The sequence below is a fragment of the Acomys minous genome, assembly GCF_964271855.1.
Source record: "Acomys minous genome assembly, chromosome: 3".
NCBI classification, from domain to species: Eukaryota; Metazoa; Chordata; class Mammalia; order Rodentia; family Muridae; genus Acomys; species Acomys minous.
This window is the reverse complement of record NC_140485.1, coordinates 64,495,241-64,517,382: the sequence shown is the minus strand read 5'-3', so window position 1 is coordinate 64,517,382 and position 22,142 is coordinate 64,495,241. Positions and strand designations below refer to the sequence as shown.

At 46.6% G+C, this 22,142-nt stretch overlaps 1 protein-coding gene across 2 annotated transcripts; it reads right to left on the bottom strand.

Moving 5' to 3' along the window:
• Positions 1 to 926: 926 nt before the first annotated feature.
• CYP24A1 (cytochrome P450 family 24 subfamily A member 1) lies at positions 927 to 18,572 on the bottom strand. Of its 2 annotated transcripts, none has more exons than XM_084776526.1 (12): positions 17,991 to 18,572; positions 17,648 to 17,838; positions 16,771 to 16,864; positions 14,054 to 14,150; positions 10,789 to 10,880; positions 9,656 to 9,767; positions 9,250 to 9,395; positions 5,788 to 5,954; positions 4,655 to 4,733; positions 3,760 to 3,957; positions 3,540 to 3,659; positions 927 to 2,498 (listed from the first exon to the last, which is right to left on the bottom strand). In XM_084776526.1, the coding sequence occupies exons 1-11, from the start codon at positions 18,246 to 18,248 to the stop codon at positions 3,549 to 3,551; spliced, it is 1,545 nt and encodes a 514-aa protein (XP_084632652.1). In that variant the 5' UTR covers positions 18,249 to 18,572; the 3' UTR covers positions 927 to 2,498; positions 3,540 to 3,548. The 2 variants fall into 2 exon arrangements, with proteins under 2 accessions (XP_084632652.1, XP_084632653.1); XM_084776527.1 differs by having other exon boundaries at positions 927 to 2,409.
• Positions 18,573 to 22,142: the final 3,570 nt, after the last annotated feature.

Below are 22,142 nucleotides of genomic sequence, written 5' to 3'. Positions count from 1 at the left end.
GACTTTCTGCTGAATAGGCTCACCCTTTCTAGCTTTTTCTGAACTCTGGCTGGCTGGTTCAACTCAGCTTTTGTAGCTCAGACTCCTCTCTGAGCTGACTGATTCAACCTGGCTTCTCTCAGTTTCTCACTGAATTGCTCTGCTTGGCCTCAAACTAACTCAGAGATCTGTTCCAATCTTCTGGCTCCTTCTCATTCTCTGGCATTTTCTGTCTTCAAGTATTTCTAGCTTGCTCTCTCTTCAGCCTGTCTCTGTAAAACTCTCTGGTAAAACTGTCTCTGAATTCCACAAACTCAACCCCACTGCATTGCCTCCCAATTCACTGATTCAAATGACCTAACTAAACAGAATTTACTAGAACTCAGAGATCAGCATGCCTCTGACTCTTGAGTGTTGGGATTAAAGGGGTGTACCACCACACCTGGACCTAAGCTTTTCTTTGTCCGAAACTTACTCTATACCAGGCTGGTTTTGAACTCAGATCTCCTTGTCTCTATCTCCTGGCATTTAAGGCACATCTGTATGCCAGCCAGATCACACAGACCTAGAAGGTCTTCAGATCTCTTGCCAGAACAGCCATGTTCTGAATTAAAATTCTTCCACAGCCGAATGAAGCACAACAAAGAAAGAAATATTTCTCAAGTTTGTAAATAAATAAATAAACATTCTTCCTTTCAAAGAACTCCAAGATATAAAATACAAGGGCTGCCTACTGGGCTCAAGTGGCTAAGGGTGGTTGCTTGCTGCTAAGCCCAACAACAAGTTTGACCCTCCCTGAGGACCAGCATGCTGAGAGAATTGATTCTCTAAGTTGTCTTTTCACCTCCACAGATGTGATGTGGCAGGTGTGACCTCCCCTCCAAATACATTTAATAAAACTTATTTTAGAAAGACAAATACATGAAAATGAAATCTGACAATACAGGTGTAATTATTTATTTTATTCTTTATTTCATGACAGTACTGGGGATTGAACCCAGGGCCCCACATAGACTAGACAAACACTCTTAGCATGGAACTGCATCTTTAATCTCTGGATTTATAACTCTAAAAATAATTTCATAAGATAGAAAAAGCATGTGTTAACCATACACATACATTCATTCAAATATACATATGAATGTATATTTCAGAAATATTCTAGAACCATAATCTAAAAGGGAAATCTGTATCAAATATACAAAAGTAAACAGCAATTGTCTATAGAAAAAAGTACTGGTTAGAAGATGCGCAAGTCATATGTAAACATTTTAAAATTTTGTGAATAGTGCATAACACTGTATCTTGTGTTTTGTGCTTATGAAATCATGTTTTCCCACAGGGTCTAAGTCACATTACATGTGTTGCATAGGTAGTCTCTAAGTACACATATGTCACCATCATCACTTTGAATAGATAAAGAAATCAAGGCACAGAAAACCCTAATGTTAAAGTTGCAATGCGTACCTTTACGCTGTGACTAAATTTCAGGACACAGTCCTGCACTGCAGACCCTAAATTGAGTATCCTAAGTTTTTATGTAAACCTTGACGGAAGCAAAGTACCCTCAGAGCTGGCAGTCACACATGCATACACATCCGCACACATGTGCCAACACACACACAGCTTAGAAACTGTTGATTCTTCCATCCACACTCTAATACCACAGAGAAAAGTACAACAAAGTAAAAAATTACAGAGTCCTCTGTATGAACGAGCATTCATAAGCAAGGAGCTGGCTTCACTATAGAACTTCTTCTTCTTCTTCTTCTTCTTCTTCTTCTTCTTCTTCTTCCTCCTCCTCCTCCTCCTCCTCCTCCTCCTCCTCCTCCTCCTCCTCCTTCTTTTTTGCTTTTTGATCCAGGGTTTCTCTGTGTAGCTTTGTAGACTAGGCACTTAAAATAGACAGTCAGTCTGTAATTTCCAACAATGTTTTCCCCTTGAACACAGGGAGAATAGCTTTATGACATCTTTTACCTAATGTTTAACTCTGTTTATAGCTGTCATTTCCTCAAATACTGAATGAAACAGAGTTATAATAAATGGTTTGCCAGCCCCACTCAGATCCCCAGACAATTAAGCCATAGTAGGTCTTTCTTCATGAAGTCTAAATGGGAATTAAAAGTGTTTCTTTGGGTTTGACAGCAGAAACTACAGCGGCTGACCATCAGCCTCCTGGTGATATCATGGAAGATGGAGTGACAGCAGGCTCTTGAGCAGGTGCACAGAAGGAGGAGGGCTCTGATTGGCTGATGTAAACCAGCAGTGAGGGCTAGAGGGTGGCGCCTGGCATTCCCAGAGTCCATATATTTCCCTGAGTGGTGGTCTAGTAAACATTATTGTTTAGACAATAGCTTCTAGAATAGTTCTATAGAAGGCAAGGTGTGTCATGCTCTGCACGTTGTCCCATGCCCTGGTCCTTGAGGTTCGCTATGTAGGAATATGGAAGCCATAATCAGAATTCTTGCAGAAAGGGAAAGATTGCTGCTCTTGATCTTGGTGGGGAAAAAAAAAACACCCTGGAAAATCAAGTAGACACCCATCATCTGTCATTAGAATAAGGCTATGTCAGTCATTAGAAAACAAAAGGCTAAAATTATCCTGGGCATCTGTGAAAAGTGTAGTTTCCTGAGTGAAATGCTCACTGTGGCCCTGCTGATGCCTGGGGCTTGTAATGAGCAACGCTTCCACCAGCCCAATCCGGGTGGCCTCTCAGGACCTGACATGTTTTCTGTCACTTCAGACACTAGCGAGCAATATCTGTACTTCTTGGGCCCTCATTCTGAAGCTTCTACAGTAACTGTGTGTTCGTCTAAATACTCATTCTACCCACCTCTGGACTCTGACTTGACCCTAAGCAAAGCCTGACCACATTGTTGGGAAGACAAGCGAGAGAGCTGGCTTCAAGGGCAAACACGTGACCGTTGAGCCACAGGCTGGAGATGTCACCTTCCACATCAGACTATAAAGCTTCACCATCCTACTTTTTAGTGAGATCAATGGTTTTGGGTTCATTGTAATGTGCAGTAGGAGAAACCAGCCAGTCTTACAAAGCTCATGTTTTAATGCAGAAGTACATTCTTAGTTTGGGGCTTGAGTGACATACCTGGGCTTAAGCAGAAAGAAAGAAAACGATTCAAATATTTTAAAAAAGAGAAATTTGCTGGGGCTAGAGACATAGCTCCATGGTTAAGAGCACTTGCTTAGGACCTGAGTTTGGTTGCTAAGACCCATGTCATTTAGGCAGCTCACAGTTGCCAGTTGCCTGTAACTCTATATGCAGGGATCTGATGCTCTTTTCTAATTTCTGTAGGTACCCATACTCTTGTTGCACATATATACACACATTCCAAATAAAACCTCTCAAAGAAAAGGAAAGAAAAAAGAAAAATAAGGGTGGGGGAGGCATGGAGGGAGGAAGAAGGGAAGGAAGGAAGGAAGGAAGGAAAGAAAGAAAGAAAGAAAAAGAAAGAAAGAAGTTGAGTTTAAATACTTCCAAATTTGGCCCAGCCCTGGTCAGCTAAGGCTCCTGAGGGCAACAGGGGGACACAGACTCTCACCTCAGCATCCTACCGTGGACAGAATGCGATGGGCAGCTCCCGGCTGGGTACCAAGATGCCGAGATGCAGCATCTCCACAGGCTCCTTGTCTGTAGCTACAACGTTATACTTTTGGATGATCTGTAACACACATTGAGTCAAGAGCAGAGTTAACCCTCTCTCCCTCTACTCTGTGAAACAGCCCAGAGTGTGGACGTAGGAACCCGAATAAGACTTTTACCCAGCAAAGAGCCAAGTGGAGCTGTAACTCAGCCAGGCGGCGCCCGATGCACATCCTCTTCCCAAGGCCAAATGGGAGGTGTGCAAAGGGATTGATCTTCTTCTCCTTCTGAAGCCAGCGCTCAGGTCTAAACTGATTGGAATCCTCAAAATTGTCTTCACTGGAACCCAGCACTTGGGTGTTTAGCATTAACACCGTCTAAGAACACAGAGAAAAGAGATGGTATTTTAGGAAATCAGAAGAAAAAAAAAAAAAAAAAAAACCTCACAGAAATACAATAGTGATGATTGACTGCTTGGCCTACGTTAAGGGAGTGTGACATGTGTGGTGTGCATGTAGGGGGACATCTGGCGTTCTCTATCGCTCTCTGCCTGATTCCCTGGAGACAGGATCTCTCACAGAACCTGGATTTAGCATGGCAGCCAGCAAGGACCGCTGGTTCTCCTCTATCTGACCCTCCCTTCCCCCCCCCCACCAATGCTGACACAAACAGCCACATCTGTTGAGAGCCAAACCCAGGTCCCCTTGCTTGTGCAGCTAGTGCTCTGACCCACTGAACCCCTCGGTCAGCCCTAGAACTCTACACTCTTGTGCTCCATTTTCACAACCAGCTCTTCTCTCCCCATTTTTTTTTTTCTGTTGAGCAAGACAACGCTCACAGATTCCCTGTGACTCACTCCAGACCACACACATAAGGGCCACAGGGCGCCCATGTTTTTCACCTCAGGAGCCGCCATCGTTCTGTGCTTAGCAGCATGCCAGCTATGCTCTGTCTTCTATGCGTCTCCAGAACAAATGCTTTCCCAGTAAAAAGATTCAGGCAGATGCAATAAACACTTGGAAAGTGGCATCTTTCCAAATTTTGCTACCAAACAGACACACACTTTCTACTTACTCCTTTGGGTAAAGCGTATTCACCCAGAACCGTTGGTTTATCAAGGGTCCGAGTTGTAAATGGCACACTTGGGGTAAGCCTGGAAAAAAAAAATCAAAATTAGAATTGTGAAGGTGGCCACAGACCGCGCTCTGTCTGACACAGCACTGCAAATACAGACAGAGTGAGAAACAGAAGTGCTGTCAAAGTTCACAGTCAGGGCAAGAAGAAACCCTCTCCATTTCCATGCGGAGCTATTGCACCTGACAGCTCCTGGGGGAGAGAGAGAGTCAATTTTCCCTTGGTTGGGTTTAGGGGTGTAGGCCCTGATAGATGAATTACTCCCTCCACACTCAAGACTAGATGGGCAACACAAATTAGACTTGATGGGGGGGGGGAAGGTCAACACAGAATGGGTGACTGAGGAGAGGGATGGATCTGGGCGGACTTGGGAGAGGGGAGTGTGGATGTGACCAAAACACATTGTATGAAATCCTCAAAGAGCTAAGTAAGCTTTGTGTTTTGCTTTTAGGAAATCCCATCTTCTCAACATGCATGTCTCTTGTTTCTTATCATGTTAATTAAATCCCTTATAAAAGGCTGGCTAGTGGCTCATCAGGCTGGTTTTCCCCGTAAGGCTAACTAGTGGCTCATCGGTTACTCTGTCCCATTCAATCTGTATGCATCTCATGCTTCCGCCTAAGGCCTGGCTTTTCTCCTCCTCTGCTGCTGTCTGCTCCCCACAAAGACAGCACTGTTTCCTTCTGAAGATGGGAGGATTACTTTCCAGAAAGAGTTCTCTAAGATGCAAGCCTCCGTGTCCTTTTGTTTGTCCTTCATCCCCAATGCTATAATCACAGCTGACCCCTTACTATTGACAGCATCAATCGGAGGCAGGCTGCTGTTGCTTTAAAGAGGAGGAAACTCACTTTCTAAGGCATAGTGGGACTGGCCCACAATGTTTGTAAAGTGAATGATATAACCCCACAACACCCTAAGGTCCTCCTCTCTAGTAGATGTGTATAATCAGCCAGAGGGACCATCCTGAGGCATCATTGTTACGTCTCTGAGAGAACCCCTTTTTAGTGATGTAATGTATTGCCAGGGCAAAGGAGAACCCTTTCTCCTGTATTGGCTCAGAGGTGTGTCCTTACCTCATGGATTCTTTTAGACAGGCCTTTAAGTAAGGCATCTTCCTCAAATCTTCCGCCCGTGGTGCCTGGTTCTTGGGCCACACACTCTGGATTTCCTGAAGGAGTCTCTGCTGCACTTGGGGACTCCGGGACAGATTGTAGAGAATCCACATTAAGCTGTTGGCCGTCTGAAAGGCAACAAGCCACGGATGAGAGCGTCTTCATAACTAGCCACAAGCCTCCACCAGGCAAGCAAAAGGTCACGTCTAAACCACACTTGGATGTAACTGGTTGAGCACAAACAAATGCGAGTACAGCTGGTAAGGGAGGGGAAAGTAAGTCTGGGGACTGCCTGGACTCCTTTCTGGGTTGTGGTATATTTTACTGCTACTTGAGATGCCACCACTAGGGGGAAACCATAGCAAGATGCAAAGATGCTTTCTCTATTTCCGACCCTCAGGCCTAAATGTGACTGTATACTGGCCTCAAAATAAAAATGGAACTAGGACTTGTTTAATAGGCAAAACTTGATGTAAAACCCAGGAAAGAGAGAACAGAAAAGCTCTGATGACAATAACGAGAAGTTTTCTAAAGATGCGTTCCCACTGAAATTAAACGTGTAAGATGTTGCCTTTCTGGAATTTAATGAACATTCTTTTGGCCACGCTCTAAATTAACCATGGATGTGAAAAGGCGTTAACAGGGGGTTTCACCGCATGCAAAATGCCTTCACAGGAGAATACATCTTGCCAAAAAAGGATGGGGGTGGAAATATATTCTAACATCAGATTGAGTATGCCAAGAAGCCAGTGATGATGGGTCTTGGCCTTTTAAGGGCATCTTTTGCATCTTTTCTGAAGGCAATGAGGAGCAAAAGCCACCACCAGCGTGAGCCAGATGAATGTAACTGCTCTTAAACTAATTTAAGACGAATAGTCTCTGAAACGCGGCCAGCGGTCACAGTCTCCTTCTGCAGAGACCAAGGCCCTGTGACTTAAGTGCCAGTGCCCACTCACACGCCTGAGCAAAGGGTAAGACAGGTCAGAGCCAGCTGCTGTTTATTATTTTGGGCAAACATCCCTCCCAGGTGGGCTTTTTCACGTCAGAGTGCCAGTGGCCTCAGCTGAAATAAACCATGGACGAGACCGTTATTACAGAACAGGAAGAGGGCGTGGCCTCCAAATCAGAGGCAGTCAAATCTCTCTGGTCCACCCAAGGTGACCTTCAGAATAAACAGGACTGAGAAAGAAATGGATCAGGTGTGTAACCATATCAGGGAACGCCTCACCACAAGGGCCAAACAGTGCTACATGAGACTGGGCAACTGCAGCTTTCACCAGCCAGGGTACTCTGTCTGAGCCCCTAAGGAAAACTGGCAAGCTTAATTTCAGGGGAAGTGAGTTAGGAGACCTCAAGGGCCCAGGATGTCCTGGCATGACCTCGGCTGGCATGGAGGGGGTGCGGGGGGGGGGCATCTCCTTAACTGGATTCTCAAAGCTACTTTCTAAGTTCACTCTCTACCCACCAGCTGTAGTCTACTTGTCAAAGCATTAAATGGGCCAGCTTATTCCTTGCTTAAAATGTTTCTTCTTTCTTTCTTTCTCTCTCTCTCTTTCTTTCTTTCTTTCTTTCTTTCTTTCTTTCTTTCTTTCTCTCTCTTTTGAGACAGGGTTCTTTTTGTAGCCTTTGCTGTCCTGGACTTACTCTGTAGACTAGGCTGGCCTTGAACTCACAGAGATCCACCTGCCTCTGCCTATCGAGAGCTGGGATTAAAGGCATGAGGCACCACTGCCCAGCTGCTTAAAATGTTTCTTCATGGTGCATACCACTACCTGAAATGGTGATATGTCTGTGTGTGTGTGTGCATGTCTGCTGTCTCCCCTCCCTGCTGGCATCTAAGTTCTATGAGGAATAAGATCTTGTCTCTCCTTCCTAGTGGCCGTTTAAGAGCCAGGCACACAGTAGTTGCTCTATTGTTTCCACTTCTCTCATTCGCTCAGTAAGCATTCGTTGACCACCTCGCAGATGCCATGTGCTCTTCTGTGTTCTCGGAATGAAGCAGTAGACAAAATGAAGCCACAGCTTTCACAGAGTCTACACTTAAGAAAACAGAAAACAGAGGCCGAGGTGCTGCCTTTGTCCCTCTGTGAAAAGCTTGCTACTCGCCTGGAAGTGAGCTCGGATCATCTGGGGCTTTTGCCAGTCTTCTGGAGTGAGTGGGAGAAGGGAAGGAACCCTATCTTTTCTCCTGCAGGAAGCACCACGACAGGGGAAAATGCAAAGTGGTCAACCAGGAGGGTGGGAGGGTTTCCACCTGGAAAAGTTAAGGTGGGTGTATGGAATGTTGGGCTTTGAGGAGTCTGAGTTTGTGTCACACTCGTGACAGCTTAAGACCTGACTGGAAGTTGATGGACCTCACCAGAACCTTGGTGTGTGGGTGTTTGTGTGCAGGGTGTGGCTGTGTGGAGAATCCGCTGAGAGAATCAGCTGGTGTATTGCACACTAGTTGTTGCTTTCAAATAAAAACCAAGCTGTCCCAAGCTCACCTTGCTTGCACTTTTAAGCAGCAAATGTACTTATTATTGGCCCAGATGACTGTATTTTGATTTTTATTTTACCTTATTTTAAAATAAATAAGACAAAAAGTCAGCCACAGGGAGTCAAATTGGGGGAAGTCTGGATAATGACTTAAAAGATGCTTGTGTGAGTGAATGTGTGTGTGTGTGTGTGTGTGTGTGTGTGTGTGTGTGTGTGTGTATGTGTGCGCTCATATGTCAGGGTACATGTGCATGTGGTAGAATCTGGAGGATAACAGCAGACATCTTCTTCCTCAACCACTCTCCACCTCAGTTTTTGAGGCAGGGTCTCTCTTTGTATTAGTTAGTCTGGTTGGCCCCAGGGATCTTCCTGTCTCCACTTCTTCCGCCCTGGAATCACACATGTGAGCCATCATACCTGGCTTTTTTATTTTTTTTTAACTCATGTCCTCATGGGTACACAGATAGTACTTCACCAACTGAGCTCTTCCTCCTTCTCTTTCTCCCTTTCTCTCCTTCCCTCCCTCCCTCCCTCCTTCCCCATCCCCCCCCCTCTCCAGCCCTTAAGCTTGAAAAACTTAAATTGTCTTGCCAGAGCATGGGCACCTGACTGTTTCCAAATTCCTGTACCAGCTCTGATATCTGCCATGGCACTGGCCTGAGCCTACTCAGTACTTTATCATTGGAACTCGTGTCATTGCAGTAAGTGCCTGGCCCGCCCCGCCCCGCCCCACCATGCTTTGCGCTTTGCGTGCTTTGCGTTTCCCCTGGTGCTCACTATGGGATTCTTTACTACAGGTTTTGGAGGCTGTTGTTGCTCTGCTAATTCTGGCGGAGAGAACAATCCTAGTGGCTACAAGAACTCATCACAGAAACCAAATGGTCCAACTGACTATTTAGCCACGCGAGTCCCCAGTCCGCTCCAGTCCACCCAGTCCATGCTCACCGTCTCCACCGCAGCCAGCTGGAGCTCCGTGACAACAGCATACAGTTCTTTTTTGGAAAGGTGATTGTTCTGATAAATGTCACAAAGGAAATCTGCACAAGGCCGCTGGGAGTATTTCTCCAAGCGGTTGTCGATGCAAGGCTTGACTGTGACAGCGGAGAGAAAGGAAGAAGAGCCTGAAAATTCGGATGAGGAGAATAACTCGAGAAAATCTTGCAGCACTGAGCCTCTACAGGGACACGGACAATTTGCTAGATAAGATGGGTAACTAGTGAGTGTTCTCGCTGTGCTGGCAAGGATTGGTCAAGGCCAACATGGATGGGCGTCTCAGGATGCACTGGGCATCTTCTAAGTCTTGGTTTGGAATCAGGGATCATAGTGGGTAGTGGAAGGGTGGCCCTCTCACCTGACTTGAAAATGGTGTCCCAGGCCAGTGTGTGCGCCTGCCACACTTTGGTGTTGAGGGTCTTGTGCAGCTCCACAGGGGTGACCATCATCTTCCCAAATGTGCTCATCATCTGTTAAAAAAAAACACACAAAAAACCACAGGAGCTCAGACCCTACATTCTTCTCTCTAAGGCAGCATTCTTCTTAGAGGTGGAGGAGCCTTAGCCAGACTACTCCTGCATCTCCAAAGGGTAGAATTCAAAGGACCACCAGCTCCAAGGGATGGGATAACAATTGAGATGTAATATGAATAAATTCATAAAATATATTTTTAAAAAAGGCCCACCATCTCTCTCATCTCAGAGATGGCTTTGTGCTCTGTGTTTAATACGAAGGTATAGGTCTCATGACTTCATAACACACACACACACACACACACACACACACACACACACACACACACACACACATTTGGTTGTACTGGGGATCAAACCCAGGGCCTCCTGGTTGCTAAAAAGATGTCCAATACTGAGCTATTCAGTATCTTCTTCCTTTCTGTTTTATTTTGAGACAACGTATGTATCGTTAACTTTTCTAGCCTGCCCTTGCACTCACTTTGTAGTCCAAACCAGCTTAAAACTTGCAATTATCTTGCCTCAGCACCTTGTCCAAGCAGGCGGTATGGCAAACCTCTACCACCAGCCCCAGTTTTTAATGATCTAATTATAAAGAAAGAAGAGAACTGGAAAAGCATAATTTGCCTATTCACCCCGTTTCTTACGTCACACAACCGTAGTTAATCCCAAATCAATCCCACCGTGTGTATAGTTTCTCAGATTACGTCAACCATTCAAAACTATAAATTTCTGAAACATTCAGAAACTTTAAGAGAATCTTTTAAGCAACTGACCACTAATCAAGATATCCTAAGTGCATTTAAGATAATTTCGTGGTAGAGTAACTTGGCCTAAACTGATAAACAGACTTGGCAGGTTTCTTTGTGATTGGTGCCCACATATATTGAAGTATAGATGTCAAAGCAAATAAGTTAAGTATTAAGTAAGTGTGAACACTCCTTGGGAGACATGGGGACAGCCCCTGCTAGTCTGAATTCTAGCTGTAAGGATGTGCCGTCCCACAGGGGCTGCTTACCGTTTTGATGGCGGTGATGAAGGTCAGGGCTTCCTCGCTTGCTTCCTCCTGAAGGAGCCCAAATCTTTTCTCATATAACACAAGGCAGATGCCTGTCGTGGAAAATACCGTTAGTCAGCCACAGCGGTGTGGGAGCCTATGATTAGCCGGCTACTAAAGCCGGGTTCCATGTCTCATGAGACTGTGCTCTTGGAAGAAAGCACAAACTCAAAGAGTGAGAGAGGAGGGCAGGGGCCCGCTCTTCTCTCACCAGAAGTCATGACTTTGGAACCTCCTGGTGAGAGACACGATGTCTGTTCTATCACAGGGAGGTGAGGACAGAGGAACCACCAGGTCAGAGATCTGCCCTGCTTTGGCTCGGCCTTGCTGTCGGAGTGATCATTGTTTCCTGCTGCCAAAGACAACACACAGAAAACCACCCTGAGAAGAAGAGCTGGGAGGGCCAAGCTATGGACTAGGTTCCCAGTACCCACCAGGCAGTGGGGCTAGCACAGGATAAATGTCTCTCTGTTCTCTTTTCCATTTAGTAATGTTGTTTAGGATCAACCTATTTTCTTTTTCTTGTTTTTTTTTTGGTGTGTGTGTGATTTTGTTTTTGTTTTTGTTTTTGTTTTTGTTTTTGTTTTTGAGGCAGGGTTTCTCTGTGTAGCCCTGCCTGTCCTAGACTCACTTTTTGTAGACCAGGCTGGCCTCCTGCCTCTGCCTCCTGAGTGTTAGGATTAAAGGTGTGTGCCACCATGCCTGGCCTATTTTCAAATAAGATTTCTTAGTCTTTAAATTTTTTACACAGAGAGAATTTAAATTATATAATACCCATGCCCCCTTAACTAGATGTAGTAACTGAACAGGCTGCTTTAATTACTTTCTCCTTGAGTGTGTGTCCATGTAAGGGTATGTAGGGGTCGGTGTGGGCAGCAGCACCTGAGATAATGTTTAGGTCTCATAATGCTTTGCATCTGCATTAATCGCCTAAGAATGATGACATTGCCCTACATGACTGTGATGTATTACTAATGTCCCTGAGAGCCTGGCCTGTTCTTTACCAGGCCTATTATGTGGTTATTTGGAAAACCCCTCACCTGTTCTAAACAAAAATACCTTCCATGCCTGTTAACTTTCATGGCTGTCTCATATTTTCTGAAATCATACTGTTTAACCTTGCAATAACCTTTTTATCCCCCAATGTCTGGCTTGGGTACCACCAAGAGCATGTGGCCCAGCTCTGGGCTGTCGTGACCATTGACTTTAAAACAGTATCTATTACTTATTTTCACAGCAACACGCACAAGTTACAAGGTGTTACTGTTTCCCTTCAAGGAAAACTTAGATCACTGAATGAAAGCAGTTCCCTAATGGTCTACTAAACTTAGAGGCTGTAAGTGGTCATGGTAGAATCCTGGAAAGGCATAGTCATGAATGGTTAGATTGCATACGAAGTGACCATTCACAAAAAGTACAGTAAAACTAGCACAAAGCTTTCCTGTTCGTGAACACCTAGGCTTCATAGCTAAGTGGCCCTCCCTCTCTGTGAACGTTTACTTATGAGATCACGGTTTTGGGCTTTTTAGCATCGACCAACTGCACCAGGATCACAGCATGTCTCACCCATTTGTACGTCTGAATGCTCTGAAGACAATGTGCAGAGGTGAATTCAGCATGGCAGTGTCACCTTCCCAGTTGTGCGCATTATTTTGGGAGCACATTGCAAACTCATGCCACAGGGGTTTGGTTTTTTTGTTTTGTTTTGTTTTTAACCATTTTACAAATGCACCTGTGCTTTGTACACAAACAGCTCCTTTCTCAAGTTTACCATTGGCACATGTAATGGTTCTTCCCTAAGATGACTCCAGTTTTATTCAGAGCATCAGAGGAGCAGCAGTTCACAAGCAAGAAATCAGGATGGATTGAAAACCTTGGTAACAATGCAGAGGTCCCAGGACAGCGGCATTGCCTATGGGACCCATTTCTGGCCAAAGGGAACACTCCCCTTCCCCTGTTTTTTGAGACAGAATTTTGCTGTGTAGCCCAGGCTAGCCTTAAATTCATGTCTATCTTCCTTTTTCAGCCTCCTCAGTGTTAGAATTACAAGCATGAGCTACCACACCAATCCACCCATTTAACAATCTTTTGATGTTTTAGGCATCTCCCTCTCTCCCTCCTTCCTCCCTCCCCCCCCCACCGTGTGTGTGTGTGTGTGTGTGTGTGTGTGTGTGTGTGTGTGTGTGTGTCAGTGAGCATGTGGAAGTCAAAGGACAACCTATGATGTTGATCCTTACCCTCCACCTTGTTTGAGACAGAGTCTCTTGTGGATTATGATTTTGTACACCAGGCTAGCTGGCCTGTGAGTTTCCCAGGATCTTCTCCCTCTCTCTCTGCCTCCCAGCTTGCCATAGGAGCACTGGGATTACAGATTTGTGTTACTGTGTCCAGCTTTGTGTGAGCTTTGATCCCTGGTCCTCGGGCTTGCATGCAAGCTTTGTCTCCACTGAGTGACCTCCTCAGGGCTCTCTTGGCTTTCTTGATGAAAAGGCAGCCCAGTACTCTACTTTTCTCTCTCCATTTCCCTCTTGTCTCTGTGTGGAGTGCAGAAGGAAGGCTAGGAGCCACTGTTGTTGTTTTGCCTCAAGCCAACATGCTAAGAATGGACTACACGCCTTTAATCTCAGTACTCGGGAGGCAGAGGCAGGCAGATCTCTGTGAGTTCAAGGCCAGAGTGAGTACAGGAGAGCCAAGGATACACAGAGAAATCCTGTCTCAAAGAAAGCAAAGGGGGAAAAAAGGACAGAATGCTTCCACTTGTTCCTGGGTCAAGGGCTTTGCCTTCCTGACTCCACTGTCTGGAACACTCATCCAAAGAGGCCTTTCTAACATCCTCCTTTCCTGACCTTCCAATAAGACTGGCTTCTTAGTGGAAAGGAGTCCTTTTACCCAGGCTGACACTTCTGTTCTCTCTCTCAATCCTTCAAATGTCCTTACCTGTATTTCCCACTCTAGAATCATAGTTTTGTGAGGCCAAAGGTGCTATCCATTTTGCTCCTCAGTGCATCCCTGGTACCTAACAGTCCCTGGCACATAGTATTTGTTTAATAAACATTTGTTGAATGACTTCATAAACAACCTATAGTACAAATCATAACTAAAATGAACTTGCATGGCCTTGTTCTAGGTGGTGATACTCTGTCATTACTAAACTATAAGCAGAGCTGAATTTTATCTGCCAGGTCTCTTGCAAAGTTAAGTGAACAAGATAATAAAGTCCACTTACTTTCAAATGACCATTTGTTCAGTTCACTGTACAAGTCTTTGATGCGGCCTTCTTCATCACAGAGCTCTTCCATTCTCTTCATAAAATCAGCCAATACCTTAAGAGAAAGCAGCAGGAATGATACCCTGTTATGTCACCAGCGGAAAGGAGAAGGTGAAGCTCGGGGGGTTCATCACAGGGCATCTCCACTGTTGGAGACTGTCACTAATTACACATGGTCTTCCCCAGGTTTGCCCTGTGCTCTTCCTAAGCTCTTCTTGAAACTACTGAAATTTAAGTTTCAGGCTTGTCCTAGTAATTTTCCTGGCAGTGGGCGGTGGTGCCTTATGTCTTTAGTCCCAGCACTTGAGAGGCAGAGGCAGGCAGATCTCTGTGAGTTCAAGGCCAGCCTGGTCTACAAAGCAAGCCCAGGACATCCAGGACTACACAGAGAAACTCTGCCTTGAAAAACCAAAAAACCAAACAACCAAACAAAACAAAAGAAGAAGAAGAAAGAAAGAAATGTTAATGGCAACAATGTGTGTGTGTGTGTGTGTGTGTGTGTGTGTGTGTGTGTATGAGAAAGAGAGAGAGAGAGAGAGAGAGAGAGAGAGAGAGAGAGAGAGAGAGAGAGAGAGGAGAGATGTTCATGTTTGTGTGTGGGGGTGTGGGTATACATTCATCAAGGTGCACAGATGTAGAGGCCAGGAGTTGACATTTGATGTCTTCTTCAGTTGCTATCCATTCTGTATTTTGAGACAGAGTCTCTCATTGAACCTAGAATTCTGAAATTTGGCTGACCTAGCCGGCCAATAAGCTTCAAGCCATCCTCCTGTTCTACTTCCTCAGTACTGGGATTTGAACTTAAGTCTCCAATGATTACAGTGCAAGCACTTTGCCAGCCGAGCCATCTTCCCAGCTCTGCTTCTGATACTTTGAAAGAAAGACATCCTTGCTAGGAAGACTGGGTGGATAAACCACGGGGTGGGGTGAGGGGAATCAGACAAAATGGCATGACAGCGTCTCCTCTCTGCCCTTTCACATCTGGGCAGAAGCATGTCCTCCCACCAGCTGTTGTGTTGAAGTGTGTGGAATCTGGAGCCAGGAAATATGAAAACTCTGCATATGGCTCCCTTGGTAGGTAAGTCTGCAGCCTTGCCATAGCCACACGAGGCCTCTAGGTGCCAGTCTCCAGAACTAGAGTCCGAGATGACTCAGGCAACATCCTAGCTCATCTGCACTGCAACCTCATTGGGCAGGAGGCATGGCCATTCCTCCCATTTTCCATGTCATAGCTGAGAGCGGCTTAGAGATGCTAAGTCACTTGCTCACATAACTGACACCTGCCATGCTATACCTGAGAGAAGGGGTCAGAGGTCATAAAACGGACAGGTAACACTCGGGAATGTTTAGCTGCCTTGTCTAAGACATTTAAAAAATACATTGGATTTGTTACCTTAATAGAAAACCTGAGGGGGGAGGGGGTGGGAGAACAAAAAGAAAGAAAGAAAAAAGAAAGAAAGCTGAGCAGGAGGGAGGCAGAAGCAGGTGGATCTCTCTGAGTTTAAACAAGCTTGGTCTACATAGAGAACTCTAGGCCAGGAGAGAGAGAGAGAGAGAGAGAGAGAGAGAGAGAGAGAGAGAGAGAGAGAGAGAGAGAGAGATTTCATGTACAGTATGTATTTCCCATCTTATTAACATTATCCTCATTGCCACCTGAGGTGACCCTGGTGTGTACCCCACATGACAGTAGTTGCTGGATCTGTTGCAGCTGTTCCCCCTACAAAAAGGCTTAACTATGTTGCTTGCTAATGTTGCACTTGGGCCTTGCATTACTGTGTTACACTTATTATCTGTCAGACCCCATCTAGGTCAAAGTCCAACTCAAAATCAAAGGAAAACTATATGCTTAAGCCTGCCGCTGTGCGCCATCCTTCCCCCCTCCCCACCCCACCCCCACCCCCACCCCCACCTGGCCTCGTTGACCAAATAATATTGTTAAAGTCCTTTAGCAAAGTATAAAATCATTCTTTTTTGTTTGATTGTCTGCTTTTTGTTTTTTCAAGACAGGGTTTCTCTGTGTAGCCTTGGCTGTCTAGACTCACTTTGTAGACCAGGTTGGCCTGGAACTCACAGGGATCCACCTGCCTCTGCCTTCACGCCCCACCCCCACCCAGTGCTGGGATTAAAGGCGGGTGCCACTTAAGGGCAAGGTCTGCCCATTGTCCATAATCTTTTCAGAATCATTTGTCAGCATGGAGTATGAAATCTCTGGCCACATCACGCCATTTCATAAAAAGACTAGTCTCTAAAGCAGCCCTGCCGCCTCAGGTTCTTCGCCGCTGTGCTCTGAGGGCATAGCACCTCTCAAATGTTGCCGCCTCCGGCTTTTACAAGCATCATCTCATTTAGCAGTATTGTAGACTAGGGGCTCTAACGACTGGGAAACTGGCTGACCAGAGTAAAAATAACGCAGCCGGATCACACTGGTAGTTGGCGGATGGCTTGTAATTGCTGCCTCCATCGGTTGCTTTAGAAGGCTTTGGAGTAGATAAGGGAGGATGAGTTTGGGGGACAGGGTGAAAGGAAGGACGCAGAGAAATGGCAACTCGCCCCTGATCCACTTATGAAGCATGGTTCTTCTCTCTCTTTGTACTTTAGAGCTGTGACCCAAAGCCCCACTAACTGCTGCTCTCTTTCCCGAAGAGTCTACGGAAAGCTGGCCCCAGTGCGCAAACCTCATTGACTTTGTTGTCCAGCTTCATGATCTCCACCGGCTTCATCAGTTTTTTCTGAAAGGCGCTGCGGACTCTCTGCCACTCTTTTCCTTCCCTGTAGAGAAGGAGTGTGTTTAGAGCGCCAGGCAGGCAGTTGCGCAGCGATTGGCTGAGCTCTCCAGGACAATTCCTAGGCATCTTAGCAGTCACGGAGTATTGGGGGCTGTCCATCACGGACCAGAGAGAGGCTCACAGCGGTCCTCTGCTCCCTGGGCAGTTGCTGGGGTAGTCATTTTTCTTTAGTGCTGTGGGCTCTGGCAAGTTGCCTGTGCTCTAAATAACCGCTCCTCCGCTCCCCCACCCCACCCCGACAGCCTCAGGGACTCACAAATACAAAAAACAAAACAAAACAAAACAAAACAAAAAACAAAAAACAAAAAACAAAAAAACCCGACATGGACATACGGGAGGGAGTTGTTTGGGATGAGAGAGAATCACAGTGGGAGTGGGATCAGAGAAGGAACGCGGGATGAAAGGGACCAGAAATACATTATAAGCACGCAAGAAAGGGTCAAATCCACGTTAAAGGATTTGGCTTGACGTTAGGATTAAATCTTGCTGAAAATGAGAGCAGGAATGTGAAGCCCAAATAAAAAGGGGCTTGGCGCCTTTGGTGTGTCCTGTTGGGGAGGTAGGCATGTGTGCAATCCCTCACTGTATGGCTTTTGGGGGAGCCCACTCTACACCACATTTTCAGGATTGCACTGGCTCTGAGTAGTGCAGGGTCTTCTGTATTCGCTCTGCACTGGAAAAGTCCTAAGGAACTCTAACTACTTCGTTCCCCTACAGCCTCGCGCTCCCAGCCTCCCGCCGCCTCCACCCGGTAGAGGGGTCTCACAGGATCAGCAACCCGTAGGCCTCGTTGCGGTGGTCACGATAGGCTTTCCAGGGTTTGATCTCCAGTCGCTGGGGATGCGCGCTCTCAGTGCGGTACAGAGCTTCCAGCAGGCTCGGCGAGCCCAGGTGCACCGAGTCGAAGGAGCCCAGCTTCATCCGGAAAATCTGGCCGTACTTCTTGTGGTACTCAGCCTGCAGCGGGGCGGGCCGAAGGCCATCAGCGCGCATCCTTTGGTGCCCCGCGCTTCTGCCTTGCGCTGCGTCGGGTCACCTGAGCTCCCCACCCCTCACCCCGTCACCCTTAAGGGGAGGAATAGGGAACAGGGGAGTGACAAACTATTTACCAGAGTGTCATGCTGTTTCTTCAGGCCACCTTTCCAAAAAATCTCCAGGAGACTGCCTAGCAGTGGCCAGTTGGTGGGTCCAGGCAGGAAGCTGGCGTCCCGAGTATTTCCACCTGTCACTAGCGGGCAGAGGGGCACATTTTTTGGCTCTCGGGAAGCACCCGCCTTAGATGTCACTGGCCTGGGGGGCTGTCGGAAGTCACGCAGTCCGCGCAGGAAAGCGATCAGGGAGCGACTTTTGTCAATGGGGCAGCTCATAGTTGCCGGCGACTTGAGGGGTAGTAGTCGGGTTTGGAAGGGGGTAAGGTGTTTTGGAAATGTTGCTGGCTTCTGAAGTCTTGGCGGTTTGGGGAAGAGAGGCAAACAGAACTCGCGGGTGTGGTGGAGTTTCAGGAGGGACTACGAAGAGACAGATGCCCAGGGATGCTGCAAGGTGCAGCGGCTTAGGGCGCAGGCGGCCGGGGTTGTTAGCTCTGTGGGGAGTCTTCTGTGGGTCTGCAAATTTGACTCCTAAGGTCTGAAGCCACAGGGTGTCACGGAGGATAGAAGGGATGCCGCCGAGTCTGATGTATCTCGCTGTGCCTCCCCAAGCTCCCAGGCTCAGGAACCTCATATTTATGGAGACAGGGCATGCCCGGGGTGGCCAATGAGCACTGTGAGTAGGGCGGAGGGGGACCTGTTGGCAAGGCTGGGAGGGACGCAGGGGGCGGGTGTGGGAAGGGGATGGTGTCAGCGAGGTTAGTGAGGGCGCCGGGACTCGGGTGACCGATGCGCTGCTCTCCTGGCGGGCGCACCGTGGACTCCACCCCGGAGATAACCCAGGAAAGGCGCGCCTAGCCTAGGGTTCAGCGGGTGCGCTGCGAGAGCGCCTCCCCGCCCTCCTCCTGCAAGCTGCTGCCGGCCTTGCAACAGCCCAAAGCTGCGCTTGCACAATCGCTATGCAGGTCGGGCAAGGTCCCCAAGGACAGCGCGGAAAGCCTCCCGGGCCTGCCAAAAGAGTGGAGAGCGCTCCGGCCTTCCAACATCCAGGCAGACAGGTTTTCGCAGTCTGAGCCAGACTAACTTTGGATGAAAGCTGCCTTCTTGAGCCTCTGAAAGAGGAGAGCACTTGAAAGTTAATAGGATGTACCAAAAGACGAGTTTTCTTACCAGATTCCTAGATGCTTCAGGTTGGGTTGTTAGGGGACTGAATAAATTATCCCACGTAATAGAGTCTACATCAGTGTGTGTCTGCAGTGGATAGTCAAAGGATGCTAGTGTGTTAGAATGCTCTTGGAGGGCATGGCTTAGTTTCCTTTGGACTGCTTCCCACAGTCCCCTCAAGCACTTCCTTCTAGCGAGCCGCCTACCCTGTGCAGAGCAGAGGCACACACAGATTCCCAAGCGCCCCCACCCCTCCCTAAAGGGGGCAGAGTTCTCCACAGACGGTCCTGATTTTGTGGCTGGCTAGAATGGAGCTCACTTTCCTAATTCTGGCAAGGAAAGTGGTCTTTGCTGAATCAAAGTGACTCACATTGTTTCCTGTTTATCCAACGCAAAGCCACCAGCACCTGAGCAGGAGGCAGAAACTTCCTCTCCTGCTTTCCCTGTCACCTGACCTAAGGTTACCCGGGACCCATTCACCAGCAAAGTCTTCCGTAATCATCTGTCTGCTTCTGGTAAAGCTTTTGCAATCCAATTCGTGATCTGTGTTCCAATACTGTCATTTCAAATTAGTCCTAAGAGGTCAGTGTTAATAAAAAAAAAAACCAATAGCTATACATATGCAATAATTTAAATGCAATCTATTAGACCTGTTTAAATATACACCTCAGCATAATACCGCAATGCTGTAAATTTATATAGTCTTTGCGTGTCCATGAAACATACATTTTATACTATATGTAACGTAGACCATGTATGAAGGTACCATGTATTATACTTTTGAGAGCCTGTGACAAAATAATAATTTTACCTCAGTATTTCTATTTAAAATTTTTACCTCCGCTCAATGTAAAAACCTCAGGTAAAAGAAAATAGAACCCTTCTCCCTCATGCTTAAGGAAGTAAACGCCCTGCCCATTGTCACCGACATTAATGGCCCAAATGGCCTTCCAGGCCAACAGTTTCTGGCCCAGCCAAGCATCCATATACATCAGTGCTTCCATTGCTTTCATGAGATGTCTCATAGGCCAGGCTGGCTCAAACTCCTCATCCTCCTGCTTGACCTAGAATGCTGGGATGTCGGGTTTATTCCACCACGCCTAGCATTACCTAGGTAACTACATCACTTTTCCCTTAAACATGGATGTGTGAGAATATTGGAATTATTCCTTCAGTGGCAATGTCAGAGTGTTTTCCTTTGGGTGTGTGGCAGATGGTGTGGACCAAGTGGTTTCTGTGCTGAGGGTGATGAAAAAGTGAATCCTCATAGGGAGGGTTTGTTTCATTCATCTCTCCTGGCTTGTGTGTGGATTCTGTCACAACTGATGCGTCCGATATCTTGTTATTTCAGCTAGTGAGTTAATTTCCACCATTATTGGTTTATTTTTTATTTTTTATAATCCTGTGTGCTTAAAAAGGAGATAGGTTTCAGATGAAGTAGATTTTCCCAGGAGTTTAGTGTTAGATTTTTTTCTTTGTTCTGTTTTAGGGGACCGGGTCTCACTATGTAGCCCCAGCTCTGTTGCTATGTTGACCAGGCTGGTCTTAAACTCATCTCCTGCTTGCCTCTGCCTCCTGAGTGCTGGGAGTAAACTCAAGTGTCACTCTCCTGGATAGCATCTGACTTCTTCATGTATTCCAAATAGCTACTTAGAAGTACGGGGGGGTTTGTTAGTTACTGTGTATAAATAGGTAGGAGTAAATTTTGAAATTCCTATTTCATGGGGCCGGAGAGATGGCTCAGAGGTTAAAAGCACTGACTGCTCTTCCAGAGGACCTGAGCTCAATTCCCAGCAACCACATGGTGGCTCACAACCATCTATAATGAAATCTGGTGCCCTTTTCTAGTTGTACACGCAGACACATTGTATACATAATAAATAAATCTTTTTAAAAAAATTTCCTATTTCATGGACGTTCACTGGAGAGAGTGCCCAAGCAATCATTACACTGAGAGGCATTGGAAAGCATGAAGTTCATTGAGCAACCATTGAGTAAAGCACTCACCAGTCCTCGAAGAGATTCAGAGCATCAAAATGATTATGTTGAGTACAGTCTCAGGAACCTACCCTGCCTCCCTTGCCTTCGTGCCTCAGTGAGTCATGCAGCCAGGGATTCTCTCAGGAATCCCTTTTATTTATTTATTTATTTACTCATTTTTATTTTTTATTTTTTGGTTTTCTGAGACAGGGTTTCTCTGTGTAACAGTTCTGGCTGTCCTGGACTCTCTTTGTAGACCAGGCTGACCTTGATCTCACAGAGATCCACCAGCCTCTGCCTCCAGAGTGCTGGGATTAAAGGCGTGCGCCACCACACCTAATGAAAGATCTGGAAGCGGCTGTTAAGAGCGGACCCTATTCCCAAGACAGGGCCAGGTCACCTCTATTGTTCTGGACATCTAAACCAAGTCCTGCAAAGATTAATTAGATCCTAGTCTTTCTACTATGCAACCACCCATGTCACTGTGTGTGTGTGTGTGTGTGTGTGTGTGTGTGTGTGTGTGTGTGTGTGTGTGTTGGAGCCTGTTGGAGGGCAAAGGCTTGATTCTCTGTACTGTGAAATACAAAGCCCTTTCAAATACATGGATTGGTAAAACTTTGGCTGACCGAGGGGTGAGAACTGCTTTTTAATTGTGGAAATCCGGAGGGCTTTCATTTCTTGAGCAGAGAGGGTTGGAACCAACCTGACAGCCAAACTCAAACATCTCAGAAATGGAGAGAGTATGGGGGAGTACCAACAGGGGCTCTCCTGAGGACGCTGCCCAAAGTCCTCAGCAAAGTGAGGTGGGCAGGAACTTACCTTGTAGTGTGCATATCCTGCATGCATGTCTGATTCGTTGAAGCTACGCCAGGTGCTTCAATCACGGTTTTTGTGCTCAACTAAATAGCTGCAGCTTGTGTGTTTTGTGGTACTGGAGATTGGCCGCAGGGCCCCCTGCACACCAGAGCAGCACCCTAACGCCAAATCTTTAGATTCTTTATTGTTTTGAGACCGGGGTCTCACTGAGTT